The sequence below is a fragment of the Entelurus aequoreus genome, linkage group LG03 (assembly GCF_033978785.1).
Source record: "Entelurus aequoreus isolate RoL-2023_Sb linkage group LG03, RoL_Eaeq_v1.1, whole genome shotgun sequence".
NCBI classification, from domain to species: domain Eukaryota; kingdom Metazoa; phylum Chordata; class Actinopteri; order Syngnathiformes; family Syngnathidae; genus Entelurus; species Entelurus aequoreus.
The window spans coordinates 11,764,327-11,782,216 of record NC_084733.1 but is presented as its reverse complement, the minus strand read 5'-3'; the positions used below and the strand labels follow the sequence as shown (position 1 = coordinate 11,782,216).

The window sequence follows — 17,890 nt, the reverse complement described above, 5'->3', positions numbered from 1 at the left end:
GCTTTGGGACAAGGACTTAAAACAAGCAGAATAAAAGTATATTTTCTATAATAGTAGCCTGCCCTCAAATAGACGCCGTACCCAAAGGAATGGCAATAAAAGTTAACACTCGGCTTCTGTAAAGCTGACATTAACAGTTAGGTGTAGTCTGGCTTTGGGACGAGGACTTAAAACAAGCAGAATAAAAGTCTATTTTCTATAATGGTAGCCTGCACTCAAATAGATGCCGTACCCAAAGGAATGGCAATAAAAGTTAACACACGGCTTCTGTAAAGCTGACATTAACAGTTAAGTGTAGTCTGGCTTTGGGTGACGGACATAAAACAAGTAGAATAAAATAAAAATTAAAATTCTAAAAGCAGCCTCTATTCGAAGAGACGCCGCGCCCCAGTAAATCGCCATGGATATCAACGCATGGCATCTGAAAAGCTGACGTTTAATTGGACCTCAAACCTCATTAGGGAAGGACTCTGACAAAAAAAAAACAATTGTATTGCATCCCTTTCAATTGGAGCCTCTGCTCTAATAAACGCCGCACTTCAACAAATCACAATCGCCTTTGCATCTGATGAATTTCCAAGGCACTTGTGTTGAAATAAGGAAAACTACTTATGCAGTAGACAAATTATTCTAAAATATATAATACATTGATTTGTATTGTATTGTAACAGTTGTTTATGGGGAGAAATACAAAGAAATACCAGTAATACAAAGTGTATTATTATTATTATTATTATAAAGACTTCCCCTACTAAATGTCTTGTCCTCTCTGCAGCTGAGTAAACAAATAGGACACAGTCGATATTTGCAGATTTCTTTTGTTTACTTTAAATTCTAAATAATTGTTTGGAAGTGAAATGCAGTAGTTTGATGGCACTATCTGCAGGTGTGCTGCGGGTATGACTCCAGCAGAGGGCGCTGTCACACACGTCAATTGCCTCTACATTTTCACAGCAGGAAGACGCTTTGACAAAATGTGATGTTGTGTAACTGCATGTTTTCTAAGTACAACATTGTGTAGTGTAATTGTTTATTAACAGTGAATGAAAAATATGTTGAGCAAGTCATGATAGGATTGACAGCGGGGGTGCCCAAATGTTTGCCACTGTAAAATAGAAGCATTTTGTTATTTTTCATTTTCAAAACCATTATAGTATATAGATTATTTTTAACCTTTAAGGCTCCCCTCGAGTTTGGTCCCGGGGCCCTGAAAGGGTCTAAGTCGTATATATATAATTATTATTATTTATTTTTTTCTACGCTTAAATATCTAGATCAGTGGTTCTTAACCTGGGTTCGATCGAACCCTAGGGGTTCGGTGAGTCGGGCTCAGGGGTTCGGCGAAGGTCAAAACACACCCGACTTATCGTGTAAATAAAAACTTCTCCCTATTGAAGTATTACGGATACGGCAACAGCAGAAGTCAGACTGATTTGCAGGTGTGTAATTTGTTGTGAGTTTATGCACTGTGTTGGTTTTGTTCTTTGAACAAGGTGATGTTCATGCACGGTTCATTTTGTGCACCAGTAAAAAAAACATGGTCACACTTTAGTATGGGGAACATATTCACCATTAATTAGTTGCTTATTAACATGCAAATTAGTAACATAATTTCTCTTAACTAGTCATTATTAAGTACTTATTAATGCCTTATTCGGCATGGCCTTATTATAACCCTAACCCTCTAACCCTGACCCTAACCCTCTAACCCTAACCAAATAACTCTAAATTAAGTCTTTGTTACTTAGAACAGTGGTTCTCAAATGGGGGTACGCGTACCCCTGGGGGTACTTGAAGGTATGCCAAGGGGTACGTGAGATTTTTTTTAAATGTCTGTCGAAAAGAAATGCAACAATGCAATATTCAGTGTTGACAGCTAGATTTTTTTGTGGACATGTTCCATAAATGTTAAAGATTTCTTTTTTTGTGAAGAAATGTTTAGAATTAAGTTCATGAATCCAGATGGATCTCTATTACAATCCCCAAAGAGGGCACTTTAAGTTGATGATTACTTCTATGTGTAGAAATCTTTATTTATAATTGAATCACTTGTTTTCAACAAGTTTTTAGTTATTTTTATATATATTTTTTCCAAATAGTTCAAGAAAGACCACAACAAATGAGCAATATTTTTGCACTGTTACACAATTTAATAAATCAGAAACTGATGACATAGTGCTGTCTTTTTGCTCTGATTAGGGGGTACTTGAATTAAAAAAAGGTTCACAGGGGGTACATCACTGAAAAAAGGTTGAGAACCACTGACTTAGAATATGTTCCCCTGGTGTCCAAAAAACTCTAAATGAAGTCTGTTACTTAGAATATGTAACCCATACTAAAGTGTTACCAAAAACATATAACTTTGTCTTGAATTTGAAAAAAAAGAAGGGTTCGGTGAATGTGCATATGAAACTGGTGGGGTTCGGTACCTCCAACAAGGTTAAGAACCACTGATCTAGATCAAATTCAGATCTATCTGTCAACATAATGTTTAATAAATATTTTTTTTAATGTTTTATGTCCTTTTTGTTAAAGAAACCACTGTTTTTTATGGCAAAAACAAAAAATATGCAAAAATTCCACCCCAAAAATATCTCAATATTTGATGTGTAAAAGCAATGGCCCCCGAGCCGCACTTTGGACACTCCAGGTTTATAGAATCAAAAATAGGATATTTTCAGGGCTTTTTATGGCGTGTGTCCTTTGTTTGCATGTTTGTAAATGTACATTCTGGGGATTTAGTGTACTTATGAATGCGATACTAGTAAAAGTGTGGTACGGGCTTGCATTGAAACAAGAGCAGCGAGTGCTGAGAGTAGAAAATAAGACGTGGTGATTTATTAAAGTCATGAAGGAATACAAAGCAGTTAAAAGGCCACGTAAGCGTCAACGAGAGCAAAACAAAGATGGCCGCCCTGCAAAAATACTGTACGGACTGCTCTACTGGCAAAGACACAAACGTGTTGCAGGGAATTCAAGGTGAGAAGCGGCTTGTCGTCGTGGCGTGAGAACACAAGCCGGGGCGCTAAAGTGCACAAGTGTGTTTCTCCAGAAGAAGTGGAGAAAAAGTCTCAATGGGCGAAGAAGGTGACGCACACTTCTCCTAAGTGCTCGCTGTCGCTTTTTTTTTTTTTTTTCAGCCGCTTGGCTACAGAGGAGGAAAACAAAAATGGCTTCCAGTGGAGATTGTAAGTATGTTAGTTTTTTCTTTGTTTTTATCCGCCTGCAGCAAACTCGGGTTATTTTTCGGCGTCATTGGGACTGAAGAGATGTGGTTGAATCCAGAAGTGACTTTATACAAATGATTTAGTAAGGGGTATACATGTTAGATATGTACACAGTATCCACAAACATGTACAAGTTCATAGCTTTGTTCTAAATGTTACATTTTTCTGGTGGTAGTTGAGCATATTATTACACACCTTTTGCTTTTACCGCCGAGGAGGAAACAATCAAATTAAAAAAAGGCACATTCGAGCGCGATCGGCGGCGTTCATTTTTTTCTTCCGTTCTTTGTCTTTTCCAAAAGCAAAAAAAAAGATGTTACTTTAAAAAACAAAAAAAGCTCCTTTGTTTTGTTTTTGGTGCTGCTGCCCGATTTGCAGACCCGCCCCTCCCAACACCGTTTCTCTTTTAAGACGTGGCGCCGCTGTTTTGACATCATGGCTGATCGAACCTTCGCCCCCCTAACCCCATGTGCAAATGGCGGACTCGCGACACCGTGCGGAGGTGAGCGCTGTTGGGATTGTAAAGGCAACGTTAAAGCAGCTCGCTTATGAACAGTCACAGTGTAGTTGGAGAAAGGTGTCGAAAGTGGGCGGGGCTTAATGTCACTTTTTAAAAAAAGAGGCGGAATCCCTTATCCCCCTGCATAAAATAAGACTTTGGCAACTGTTCAGTGAGAAGGAGGTTTGCTCATGGCATGGCGGAGAGTAACAGTTGAAGCTACAAAGTCCGAGGCCTTGCACCCCCCCTGCACGTGCGAGGGAGGCGGGGCAAGAGTGAGAACTTTTTTTTTTTTTTTTTGGTCCCGCCCCAAATAAACAAAGGGTCCTGGCGCTCCTTATGAGCTGGCACGCCGGCGTCTCATTGGCACAGAGGGTTTGTGAAGAGGGCGGAGCTACTGCTCCCCTGAGAGGCACGGCGAGTGGGAGGGCGTGGCTGCAGAGGCGGAGTTAAACTGCGTTTGTGATCAGTAGCACCGGCGGCCTCACCTCATTGGCTGCTGTCGCTGTTCTCCACCAACGAGAGGGGCGCCTGCAGCAGCTCCCGCTTGTATGTCTTTGGCGGCAGCTTGGGGAGCTGCGGGCTGGAGTTGTGGCGCGGGGGCACGGGCGGGGCGGCGATGGGGGCCGGCAGCGGACACAGGCTGTTCTGGCTGGCGCTGAGTGCACAGATCCGCCGGGGAACACGCGGCGACGGCGTGCTGGGCGGCGTGTTGGGAGAGCTGGGAGAGCTGCCGAAGTCCCAGTGGTAGCGACCCACGGGGGAGGGCTGCAGGTTGACGGGGTAGTTGATGAAGATCTCCGGGGGCCGATGGGGGACGGGCGGCGGCGTGTCGGGGAGAGGGTCGCGAGGTGGCGGCGGCGGAGGGCTGGGCAGGGGGCCGTCCAGGGGGCCGTTGTAGGCCGGCGTCCGCGGTTGGTTCCTGGGGAGCGGCGGGGGCAGCCGGGGGGGGATGGCTGGGGGGCTGTCGGAACTCGAGCTGAGCTGAGAGAAGCAGGAATGACAGAAATATGATTTTCAAAAAGTTGTTCACACATTCCAGAACTTGGAATAACACTTAAAAGGAACACATTGTCCGAAATAAGGATGGGCGATATTTAGACTTATCCTTTTTATTGTCATTCAAATTTGAACTTTACAGTATGGCCTAAAATCTACAGTACAGGCCAAACGTTTGGACACACTTTCTTCTCATTCAATGAGTTTTCTTTATTTTCATGACTATTTACTAGAGATGTCCGATAATGGCTTTTTTGCCGATATCCGATATTGTCCAACTCTTAATTACCGATTCCGATATCAACCGATACCGATACATACAGTCGTGGAATTAACACATTATTATGCCTAATTTTGTTGTGATGCCCCGCTGTATGCATTAAACAATGTAACAAGGTTTTCCAAAATAAATCAACTCAAGTTATGGAAAAAAAAGCCAACATGGCACTGCCATATTTATTATTGAAGTCACAAAGAGTTAGTGCTGCAAGGGGTTCTGGGTATTTGTTCTGTTGTGTTACGAAATGTGTTTGTAATTCTTGTTTGGTGTGGGTTCACAGCGTGGCGCATATTTTTAACGGTGTTAAAGTTGTTCATACGGCTACCCTCAGTGTGACCTGTATGGCTGTTGACCAAGTATGCCTTGCATTCACTTGTGAGTGTGAAAAGCCGTAAATATTATGTGACTGGGCCGGCATGCAAAGGCAGTGCCTTTAAGGCACGCCCCCAATATTGTTGTCTGGGTGGAAATCGGGAGAAATTCGGGAGAATGGTTGCCCCGGGAGATTTTCGGTAGGGGCACTGAATTTCGGGAGTCCCCCGGGAAAATCGGGAGGGTTGGCAAGTATGACTGGGAGACGCAACTGCTCTGTACTTCTCCCTATGTCCGTGTACCGCTCCGTACAGCAGCGTTTTAAAAAGTCATAAATTTTACTTTTTGAAACCGATACCGATAATTTCCGATATTACATTTTAAAGCATTTATCGGCCGATAATATCGGACTGCCGATATTATCGGACATCTCTACTATTTACATTGTAGATTGTCACTAAAGGCATCAAAACTATGAATGAACACATGTAGAGTTATGTACTTAAAAAAAGGTGAAATAACTGAAAACATGTTTTGTATTCCAGTTTCTTCAAAATAGCCACCCTTTGCTCTGATTACTGCTTTGCACACTCTTGGCATTCTCTCCATGAGCTTCAAGCACACCTGGGAAGTGAAAACCATTTCAGGTGACTACCTCTTGAAACTCATTGAGAGAATGCCAAGAGTGTGCGAAATGGGTCCCATTTTTATAGTCTTTGGTATGTCTCAGCCGGGGTTTGAACTCACAATCTCAGGGCGGACACTCTAACCACTAGGCCACTGAGTAGGTTAGTAGTTAGAATATCCTGCTACAGTGTGCAGTGTAGCATGTTTCCTCGCCCTCCAGTAATAATGATACTTGTGAGAAACAGTTTATTTGCTGCTGTGGAGGCAAGGATTGCTGACTTAGAAGTGTCTTTGCACTGTAGAGGTACATTAGCTGCTAGCTCGAAGGCTACATTGTGTCGAGGACGTAATTGTTTGCTTATCCATGAATTTGCGAATGTGTCATCAACGTGCATTATCATGATATGACGATAGTAGGGGTGTAACGGTACGTGTATTTGTATTGAACCGTTTCGGTACGTGGGGTTTCGGTTCGGTTCGGAGGTGTACCGAACGAGTTTCCACACGGACATATTAAGTAGCGTAACGCACGTTGTGTAAACAATGCACACCGAGGCACAACACACGGCTTGCTAGCAACGACCGGGCTACGATAGACTGACCATACGTCCTCTTTTCACCGGACATGTCCTCTTTTGCGGGGCTGTCCCGGCAGACTTTCTTAAAGGCCTCAAATGTCCGGCATTTTGAGTTAGGGTTGCGTGTATTTTCAATGTACGTTCAGGGTTAAGAAAGGGTTAAAAACAAAACAAATTGTGCGTGCAGCAGCATTGGTGAGGGAGGGGCAGAGACAGAGAGAGTTATGATAAACGCGCATGCGTCGCCAGGCTCTGCTTTTCATCCATAGATTTATCACATTTAATTTTTTATTATCTATAGCAGGGGTGTCAAAAGTGTGCCCCGGAGGCCATTTGCGGCCCACAGCTAATGTTTTAAAGGCCCACGGCACATTCTAAAAATACTATTAAAATAAACAAAAACATAACAAAAGTGAAATAAAAAAGCTTAAAGGTTAAATGTAATTTAGAAAAAGTTGCAATGTTGACTAATAAAACAAAGCTGTTTTTTTTTTCTTTCAAACTGTCAGTGCTCAAAACATAATATTGAATCAAAATCAATGTTTTTATGAATTATTGACCTATCCAAGGTTCCGATTACTTCACATTAAATATTCCACTAAGAAAAATATTTTTGCTGGAAGATTTTGCAAATTTGGTAAATAAATAACCAAAAAATTTATATTTTGTTGTTTTCTTACTGTACCAAAAATGAACCGAACCGTGACCTCTAAACCGAGGTACGTACCGAACCGAAATGTTTGTGTACCGTTACACCCCTAGACGATAGTATTAAAATCTATACCGTCGGACACATTGATATCATTCATACCATAGATCATCTATCTATATCACGCAAACCTAGTCCAAAAAATAGCGGATGTCTTACTTTGGCTTCAGACATGGCGTCTCTCCTTCGTGGCGGAAGGGGCGGCGGCTTCAGCATCTCCTCTCCAAGCTGGTGGAGACTTCCGCAAGACACAGACTGGTACTCTGGGGGAGCAAGGACAAAACGTAAGATGCTGCAGAGGTTCTAAGGCTTGCGCAGGTTGCAGTGCAAACTCACTTGAAGGCGGCAGGAGAACCGGAGCAAAAATGGAGTTAGAACCTGCTAAATTTCAAAAAGGTCAGATTTTCTCGTTTCATTTTAAAAAAAAGTTCCACGCGAGCCTGAACGCACCGCCGTAGGAGCTGCTGAGGTCCATGAAGACCGAGCAGAGGTCCGAGGACGCTGACTGCGGCGGGGTGGGCGTGTTCGGGGAGGTGGGCACCGAGGCGGATGCTGGCATCTCGGGCGGCTCGGTCTCCGCGATACTCCGGAAGGTGATCTTGTGGGGCGGCTCCCTCTCCAGGGGCACCGGGTGGCCCTTCAGGGTGCCGGAGGTAGACGTTCGCACGGGGCGGATGCCGGGCGATTTCAGAGTGTAGGCGGTCTTCCTGGGCTGAGAGCGGAATGGCAAGAATTTACAAACCTCAACGTGGACCCAAAAAAGGATTTCAAAGTCTTACAAATCGAGGCGCCTGTCTGCAGTTCCTGGGCTCGATGTCCAAGGACATGTTGAACAAGTAGTCCACAAACTCCTTCTCGCTCCTGCTTCCCATCGGGTTCAAGTTCTCAAAGAACCTCTGTGGAGTCCACAAAAGAAAAAAAGGTCACGTTGAGTACTTGCCAGCATCTCCCATCAGGGGCGCCACAGCAAAGCCTGAAGAGGCACCCTTCTAATTTATCAGGTGTAGAACAATGGAGGTCAATTAGGGGGCAAGAGTTGAGAAGGGTAGAGCAGTGGCTGCAGACACTCTAAGTCACGCCCATTCTAAGTTGCGCCCACAGGGAACCTGGTCTTAAAGCAGACCTGGGCATTCTGCGGCCCGCGGGCCACATCCGGCCCTTTGTGCGTCCCTGTCCGGCCCGCGTGAGGCCAATCAAAAATTACAAAATACATTTTAAAAAGTATCTACGTCGAGTGTGCAATACAACGGTGCTGATTTTGTTTTGAAAAGCGTTATTTGTATTACTTCCGTGTGGACGTATGCGCGTGCGTGATTGTGAGTGAATGTGAACAGCTGCAATCACAAATGACAAAATAAAGTTGAAAAAACATCTATGTCGTGCGCGCAATACAACTGTGCTGCTTTTATTTTGAAAAGTGTTATTTATGGGCGTATGTCCGTGTGTAACCTGTGAGTGAAGGTGCACAGCGACAAGTGATGCACGGTTTACACCCGAGACGCTAAAAAGAGAAAAGTCGATGACGAATGGCGTGTTTTCAACAAGACATGGACTGCCAAGCAACGTTCCCTCTAAGGTGCGTGCCTGCGCAATTGCGCACTGCTCAAGCTTCCTCTGCGCGCACCAAATATATGCCGCGCACCAAATCAAATCCCATCTGAATTCTAAACAAAATAAACACATTTATTCTGTGTAATTTTGCAATGCAACTTTGAGTGACAGTGACAACAAGCGGCCCTAACGGTGTTCGTCAACACCGTTCAATTATTGTAACGTCTATCGAGATGCTTCGAGGCCAGGAATTATATCGATCACTTTATTGAGCAAAACTTTTTATATACGGCCATAAGCACACCAAAAACATGAGTAAAACACTTCTATCTCGAAAAACTAGTCATTTTCTGCCGTACAAACCAGGCCAAAACCAACTTGTTACCCTGACACCAACGCGCATAGCACTAAACCACTGGTGCGTTTATGGCCACACAAAAAGTCGGACAACTCAAACACCACACAAAGTTACACTATGACTCCTCAGTCATACGTGTGCTTATTTTACTCTCATTTATTATTAATGTTAATTTATTTATATTAATCATGGAATGCTGTTACTATGGAAAGTTACAGGAATGCACACTTCATCCTATGCTTACATTTCATTGTGCAACATGAGGATGTTTGAGGGCAACTAAATATGATCTCTGAAAGGGGTACAAATGATTTCCAAAGCAGTGCTTTTGGTATAAAGTTAAGTTAGGTTAAATGAAAGTATTATTATTATTATTATTATTTATCTTACGGTATACATCAAAAATAATATTGAGCAAAATTTAATTGAAATATTGTCGATGTGGCCCTCCAGCAGTGCTCGGGTTGCTTATGCGGCCCCCGGTAAAAATTAATTGTCCACCCCTGTCTTAAAGGGTAACTGCACTTTTTTTTTTTTGCCTATCGTTCACAATTCTTATGTAAGACAAGAAGACAAAAGTTTTTTAGCATTCTAACATGTAAAAATCGGCTTGTTCTTGGTGGCTAGAAATGCAGTTAATTGAAGCAAACAATTCTACCTCTAAATCACTTTAAAAATGCATTCAAAAACCTACAACAACAATACTTAATTTACGTTCTGTAACCTGTATAATAACCAAGCGGTAGCAACATTGTTATTGTAAGAGCGAACACCGAGGAACTATTTTTCTACCGTAGTAACACATTGGCATGCTTCGGTATTAGCCGTAAAAGCTAACTACGGAAAGAGATAAGCTAGCTTCTACGACAACACGCCACGCATTTGAGTTTGTAATGCACAACACTGAGATGGAGCACCAATCTGTACTGACTGAAAAACATGAACAATCATATTACAGCATCTGTAAAGTATTAGCCCACCATTCATGTTTTGTTTGTACACAGCTAGCCAGACAGCGTATAAACTGTAGTTGTAATAACAAGCCCGGTGTGCTGTGTGCATCAGGATCAATATTTAAAGTGTGACTCACTCGATGGTCCAGCTCGCCAGGGACGTTTTTGTTCCTATTGATTTTTTGTAAGCAATCCATTTATGTCGAAATAGCTTGGCTCCCAAGTTCCACATTTATAGTGTCAAAGACACAATAAGCAGTAGTTCATCCTCAGTATATTATGCAGCTTCAAAAAGATAAGGTTGTGAATAGAGATGTCCGATAATATCGGACTGCCGATATTATCGTCCGATAAATGCTTTAAAATGTAATATCGGAAATGATCGGTTTCCAAATTATCGGTATCGGTTTCAAAAACTAAAATGTATGACTTTTTAAAACGTCGCTGTGTACACGGACGTAGGGAGAAGTACAGAGCGCCAATAAACCTTAAAGGCACTGCTTTTGCATGCCGGCCCAGTCACATAATATCTACGGCTTTTCACACACACAAGTGAATGCAATGCATACTTGGTCAACAGCCATACAGGTCACACTGAGGGTGTCCGTATAAACAACTTTAACACTGTTACAAATATGCGCCACACTGTGAACCCACACCAAACAAGAATGACAAACACATTTCGAGAGAACATCCGCACCATAACACAACAGAACAAATACCCAGAACCCCTTGCAGCACTAACTCTTCCGGGACGCTACAATATACACCCCCGCTACCCCCTACCCCCCAACCTCAACCCGCCCACCTCCACATCCTCATGCTCTCTCAGGGAGAGCATGTCCCAAATTCCAAGCTGCTGTTTTGAGGCATGTTAAAAAAAATAATGCACTTTGTGACTTCAATAATAAATATGGCAGTGCCATGTTGGCATTTTTTTCCATAACTTGAGTTGATTTATTTTGGAAAACCTTGTTACATTGTTTAATGCATCCAGCGGGGCATCACAACAAAATTAGGCATAATAATGTGTTAATTCCACGACTGTATATATCAGTATCGGTTGATATCGGAATCGGTAATTAAGAGTTGTTGCAATATCGGCAAAAAAGCCATTATCGGACATCTCTAGTCGTGAATCCTCATTTGTCCAAAAATAGTCATCTTTGTTGTCAGTTGCCAAATCTGCTATAATTAGAAAACACACGCTTTTGTTTCCGGAAGTAGGAACACGCATTTGTTGCCAGAAAGTCGGAAATGTGTTGCTATGGAAACAGAAATCAATGCGCTGAAGAACTCAGTCATCATCAGGCATTGATTAAATCTATCAATATATGGTAAATATTGACCATATTACATATTGTTATGAACATGTCTGTTAAAGCGCCCTATAATCCGGTGCGCCTTTTGTATGAAAACAGACCTGACTAGACCCGCTCATCGGCAGTGCGCCTTATAATCCGGTGCACCCTATGGTCCAGAAAATACGGTACTTAATGCTAACTATTGTCTTTTCCAGCAGCCACTTTCTCTGAGCTTCTGGTTGGAAACAATGATCTAAAAAGTTGGGGTAATGGTGCCGGTACATGTTTCCATGTGACCTGACAAAAGTGCACCTACCCGTATGTCGTGCTCCACTTTAAGGCAGTAGGGTTGATTCTGGTACTGCTGAATTTCTCCTGTGATTTCTGCCACTTTCCTCCTCTTGCTGAAGTTGATCAGCTCTTTGCCGTGGCGCTTCAGGAAATCCGGGTTTCCTTCCTCCGTCTTCAGGATGTTGGTCAGGTAGATACCTGTGGATGAGGGGACGATGAGGCGATACAGAAAGTCTGTTGCATCTCTTTAACGGTGGTGCGGCGGACGTACCAAAGAAAGGCACACAGGGTGGGTTTATAGACTTGAGCTTGGCTAAGTACTTCTTGAAATGGTCTTGACTCAGTTCTACGGCGTCCTCCAGGATTTTCCTCTTCCTCTCCGGTATCGCCTGGAAAAAAACAAAACAAAAAATGAGCACACCTTTTGGAAAATAATGCATCACAAACAAATCAATCAAAGGTCACCATTATCTATTTGTTCCACTTGTTAGAGAAGAGGCGCTCATTCGATAACTTTGTAAATTGCCTCTTTTCATGACGTGTTATACGTGTTACCAAGTCTGCTTATAATAAGTGACTTTGGGTTTATTTTTTTCTTAACTCGCTTGCAAATCCTGCGAGTCTCGGGTGGAGTTATTTTAGGCTTGTTTTTAAATGTGTGGTTGATCTTTCAGGTTTGCTTTTCTGTCCCCACAATGAAGAAAAATATGAGACGGGCGAGTAAGTAGTTTGTCCTTTTCTACACGTTTCCTGTTTATTAAGTCCCCGGTCTACTTGGCACGCCTCTAAACACACTCACGCAAATGACGCACGTGCAACTAGACTGACAGAAAAACAAGTGACAAGACAGACTGAGAATTAGTGGCAGAAAGTGGGTTAAACGTCATGAAAAATATTTAACAGAAAAAAATAGAGGGAATAGAGGGAAAGATGAATTCAGCAATGCACAGAGACAACCTGAATGAAAACCAAGGCTTCCCGTCCAACGTGATAGAGCTTGAGAGGTGCTGTAAAGAGGAATGGGCAAAAAGGAATGGGCGAAACTGTCCAAAGATAGGTATACCGAGCCTGTGGCTTCGTATTCAAGAATACATAAGGCTGCACTGCAAAAACTGAAATCTAAGTAAGATTAAATATCTCAAATAAGGGTGATATTTGCTTATTTTCTGTCTGATAAGATAATTCTTCTCACTAAGCAGATGTTATGTTAGAGTGTTTTACTTGTTTTAAGGGTTTTGGTCCTAAATGATCTCAGTAAGATATTACAGCTTGTTGCTGAGATTTGTTGACCTATATTGAGTAAAACATGCTTGAAACTAGAATATCAACTGATGCAAAGCTGTGTCTAGACTAACACCCTCCCCCCACCACATCCCACCTCCCCGGATTGTAAATAATCAAATGTATATACTTGTTCTTATGTTTTCTGATCTCACTATGTTCACTGCTTGCTGTACATATCCTACCAAGTCAGACCTACACTGTTTCAATGTCCATTTCTCAGATGATATAATTGTTGATGACTGAAGTGCTGATATCAACCAAACCTAACCCCCCCGCCCAAACCCCCTTCACATCCCAACCCCCGGATTGTAAATAATGTAAATACTTCAATGTATATACTCTGATGATGATTAACTTGTGTGATGACTGTATTATGATGATAGTATATATTTGTACCATGAATTGATTAACGTGGACCCCGACTTAAACAAGTTGAAAAACTTCTTTGGGTGTTACCATTTAGTGGTCAATTGTACGGAATATGTACTGTACTGTGCAATCTACTAATAAAGTCTCAATCAATGTATGTCAGAAGGCAGGGCCTTGTAAAAAATCATTGTATGTGATTGGATAAACCACTTGTCCGTTATCTTGAATGACGTGCTACTTCAACCACTCGCTTCGAAATCAACCCGTGACGCTGATGAGAGCGACGCTGGGAAATCCAAAACAGAACAGCCGACATATTGGATGACGACACAGCGAAAAGTTAATAAATGCCTTCAAAACCGTTCTCTGTTCATCTTTTAAAGAATGAATATTCGATAGATTCGACAAAACAGTTGCAATAGCAGAATCAATGTCAGCAAACGAATCAAACAGTCGCTTCGGTGCTACGTCACATCTATGAAATCTAGGGATGATACTCGAAACCGATTTTCCCGGTTGTTCGATAAGAAAAGAACCGAGTCCTCGGACTCGAATCCCTTTTTGAGAACCGGTACCCGTTATCGAGACCACTATAGTAAAGAAAAGAGTTGTTTCTTTATTCGAATCCCTGGGAACGAATCCCGTCCCGACCAAAAATGCCCTGTGGGACATCACAAGAAATTACGTCACGTAGCTCAGTCATTAGGAGCAGATAGGGAAAGCAGGAAAAACAATGGACCGGAAAAAGCGCTCCAAGGTGTAATAAAGTTCAAAACAAGAAGGTATAATCCAATGAATAACTTCACTGAGAGATTTGAGCAGGGTACAAACACATGACGAACACTTTTATGACCAACCGGAAACATAGCAACCAGGCTAGCAACGCACCTCCTTTACGGCAGCTGTCGCAACGTTCTTAAAGCAACCGCAGCACATACATATATATACAACATATCTCCCTTTTTTAACTTTTGTTTTTCTTTCCTTGTAAACAAAACAAAATCACACTGTAGATGTGTTGTCTGTCTAATTATAAATAATGCAGACGAGGCGTGTTGGTTGATTTCTTGAGGTTTACTTTCACAGCGTGCTCATGGCTGGCGACATGCAACAACACTTTTCAGGGCTACCGCGCATGCTCGTCTCTCCCGTTGCATGCTGGGTAGTGTAGTTGTTATATTCCCTAGCTCATAACATCACATCTTTCCCCCTATAAGAAATAATGTTAACTCAATAAGGTGTATTTCTTTTTTTAGCTTTAACTTTTCCTTTTTTTAGCATTGTAACCACATTTGCAAACAACTTTTCTCCTCATAGAAATTTCTTTCAATAAAGAAATAAAGTGCAAAAATGTCAAAGCATCATAACAAACAGTTATGTCAAATAGCAGCAGAAGTGCACTTTTTGGAGAGCTGTATTATTTTCAGTTTTGTGCCCAAGGGACTGATTTTATTAAACACTATATTATTTATACACCTATAGTGATCACAGAGACAGGTTGTTTTTGTGTTACTGTATATATTTGTTTTTCTGAAAAATCACACTTAATATACTTTGGGTAACAACAGTCAATATTTATTTTTTTTATTTTATTTTTTTAGGGGGGTAACAGTCAATATTTATTTATTTATTAGATTTTATTTTTTTCTTATATAATAAAAGTGAGCTTTTGTTAAACCAAATATTGTGTGTTTTTTTCCATATACAACAACCTATCTGGACTCGATAAGAGGATCGATAAGGAATCGGTTCGATAAGAGGATTCGATAATAGGCTCGAACTCGATAATTTCTTATCAAACATCATCCCTAATGAAATCCCCCCCGGTGATCCTGATTGGTTCATTATTTTTTTCTATCTTGAAGGAGTTTGCATTGCCCTTGATCCCAGATCCTTGTGTGGGGCTCAGTGAACTACAAGGATTTGGCGAGAGTCAGGCTAATGCTGGCCTAGCACTTACTTCAAAGGTGTGGTCCAGTCGGTAGACGGGGACAGAGTTGATGGCGCTGACCACCTCCAGCACGCCATTAAAGTTGTTGAGCTCCTGAAAGACCTGGAGGATCTCGATGACCCGCATGAACACCGCCACTCGCTCTTCCAGGTTCATGGTCTCCACAATACACCTGACACACACACACACCGCAGTTGGGCATTTTGTTTTTTTTAGAAGGTGGATAAAAAAAGGACACACTCACTTCTCAAACCACAGCGTGAGGTTGGTGGTATGTCGGATCATTCGCAGCAGGTTGGGCGAGTTTTTCTCTTTGTCCTCTTTGGTCCAGACGCTGCCGACCAGCTCCGATGGCCGCACGGCTCTGCGGGGAACCAGACGAGGTGTCATGAGGGGGCAAAAGCAACTCAATGATAAACTCCTACCTGTAGAGTTCGGACTCCAGCAGAGTCAGCTGGCGTGCGATCTCAATAGGGTGCAGGGTCATGAGGTCGAAGGAGTCCACCTGGCCGGCTCGGCAGATGTGCCACTCGATGAGGGGGGGCGGGCTCTCGAAGGTGATGTTGTGACTGACGCCGTTGGACTGCGTCTGCAGCTTACGCTTGATGATCTTGTTGATAGACTCCACCCACTTTCTCATGGACTTGCCTGCAGGGGCGGAGCAGACCAAAGCTGGAAGGGATGTCGGCGATGCGAGGTTTCACGTTAAAAGCGGGAAGGCTGACCTCGCAGCTGGATCTTGCTTGTGATGTATTCCTCCAGTCGACTTCTCAACTCAGGGTCGTTTTCGAAGTCGTAGAAATGGCGCTCCACCCACTGCCGGAAAACGTTGAGGACCCTGCAGGGCAAAGACAAATGTGAGTAGAGTGGCACAACCAAATCATCAAGTCCTGGTCCTCCATGTTCTTATTAGTAAAGTGTAGGTATGAGGAACGAAAACCAGTTCTTGTTCAGAACCGGATCCCAGTGTATGAATTCCTTGGAATCACTTGCCATTTTTTCCAACAATTCTTGCGGGTGTTGATGACGTCATTGCGCAACGTGTTTAATGACGTAAGACAGCCACATAGCGGCACCCGGGCGGAACAAACACTAAAGTAGAGATGTCCGATATTATCGGCCGATAAATGCTTTAAAATATAATATCGGAAATTATCAGTTTCAACCTCCCGATATTCCCGGGAGACTCCCGAATTTCAGTGCCTCTCCCGAAAACCTCCCGGGGCAACCATTCTACCGATTTCCACCCGGACAGAATATTGGGGCGTGCCTTAAAGGCACTGCCTTTAGCGTCACCTACAATCTGTCGTCACGTCCGCTTTTCCTCCATACAAACAGCGTGCCAGTCCAGTCACATAATAAATGCGGCTTCCACACACACATAAGTGAATGCAATTCATACTTGGTCAACAGCCATACAGGTCACACTGAGGGTGCCCGTATAAACAACTTTAACGCTGTTACAAATATGCGCCCCACTGTGAACCCACACCAAACAAGAATGGCCAACACATTTCGGGAGAACATCCGCACCGTAACACAACATAAACACAACAGAACAAATACCCAGAACCCCTTGCAGCACTAACTCTTCCGGGACGCTACAATATACACCCCCCGCTACCACCAAACCAAACCAAATCTCCCGAATTCGGAGGTCTCAAGGTTGGCAAGTATGATCTAGTATACTCTGGACTGAAGCTGTGTGCCTTCATTGTTTTTGTAGCTGTTGTTTTAAAGGCATGTTTAAAAAAAAAATCAAAAATAATGCACTTTGTGAAAGTCAAAGTATAGTATTTCCCATAGTTGTAGTGGGTATCAGGATTATCTCAGGGAGAGCATGTCCCAAATTTCAAGCTGCTGTTTTGAGGCATGTTAAAAAAAATTATGCACTTTGTGACTTCAATAATAAATATGGCAGTGCCATGTTGGCACTTTTTTCCATAACTGGAGTTGAAGTTGTTCTTTTATTTTGGAAAACCTTGTTTTTGATTGATTGATTGATTGAAACTTGTATTAGTAGATTGCACAGTACAGTACATATTCCGTACAATTGACCACTAAATGGTAACAACCGAATACGTTTTTCAACTTGTTTAAATGCATCCAGCGGGGCATCACAACAAAATCAAGCATAATAATGTGTTAATTCCATGACTGTATATATCGGTATCGGTTGATATCAGAATCGGTAATTAAGAGTTGGACAATATCGGAATATCGGATATCGGCTAAAAAGCCATTATCGGACATCTCTACTCTAAAGTCAAGAAAATATTGCAACAGTGCTACTCGTAATAGTTGCAAGGCTGCTATTTCATCAAGAGAAGGACATACCAGCAATATGCTAAAACATTAGAACACCCAGGTCAACATAACGGGTTCTACTGTATCAGGGTTTCTGCAAGTATCAGTAAATCTAATTTAACGCAACTTCAAACAAAGTTAATTCTCATGTCCTACTGCAGATGGTTATTATTTGTGACCCGTGCTGGCAAAATGAGTCGGAATACGCACAGGCTAATTTTGACCTACAGGCAAATAAGTGAAAAAAATGTATCTTGGTTGAAATTGAGATTTTCACAAAAATGAGTCCAT

The 17,890-nt window shown here is 42.4% G+C and overlaps 2 protein-coding genes across 4 annotated transcripts in view; one reads left to right on the top strand and one right to left on the bottom strand.

Annotated features, from left to right (window-relative positions):
* The window catches only part of si:ch211-67f24.7 (uncharacterized), a 32,377-nt gene extending 31,621 nt beyond the window's left edge, over positions 1 to 756 (top strand). For both annotated transcript variants that reach the window (XM_062041227.1, XM_062041225.1), the window contains one exon: positions 1 to 756. This exon is cut by the window's left edge and continues 1,311 nt beyond it. The gene's annotated coding sequence lies outside the window, so the exon portion shown is untranslated.
* Positions 757 to 2,810: 2,054 nt separating this feature from the next.
* sos2 (son of sevenless homolog 2 (Drosophila)) overlaps positions 2,811 to 17,890 on the bottom strand; it is an 83,868-nt gene continuing 68,788 nt past the window's right edge. Inside the window, exons 13-23 of one of the 2 annotated variants that reach the window (XM_062041223.1) lie at positions 16,018 to 16,130; positions 15,718 to 15,940; positions 15,537 to 15,656; positions 15,302 to 15,464; positions 11,960 to 12,077; positions 11,714 to 11,886; positions 8,011 to 8,127; positions 7,682 to 7,943; positions 7,568 to 7,612; positions 7,391 to 7,494; positions 2,811 to 4,710 (exon numbers count right to left, since the gene is read on the bottom strand). In XM_062041223.1, coding sequence (XP_061897207.1) covers positions 4,216 to 4,710; positions 7,391 to 7,494; positions 7,568 to 7,612; positions 7,682 to 7,943; positions 8,011 to 8,127; positions 11,714 to 11,886; positions 11,960 to 12,077; positions 15,302 to 15,464; positions 15,537 to 15,656; positions 15,718 to 15,940; positions 16,018 to 16,130 — 1,933 coding nt within the window. In that variant the 3' untranslated portion in view covers positions 2,811 to 4,215. The remainder of the gene's footprint in view (positions 4,711 to 7,390; positions 7,495 to 7,567; positions 7,613 to 7,681; positions 7,944 to 8,010; positions 8,128 to 11,713; positions 11,887 to 11,959; positions 12,078 to 15,301; positions 15,465 to 15,536; positions 15,657 to 15,717; positions 15,941 to 16,017; positions 16,131 to 17,890) is intronic. The other variant, XM_062041224.1, reaches the window with a different exon arrangement.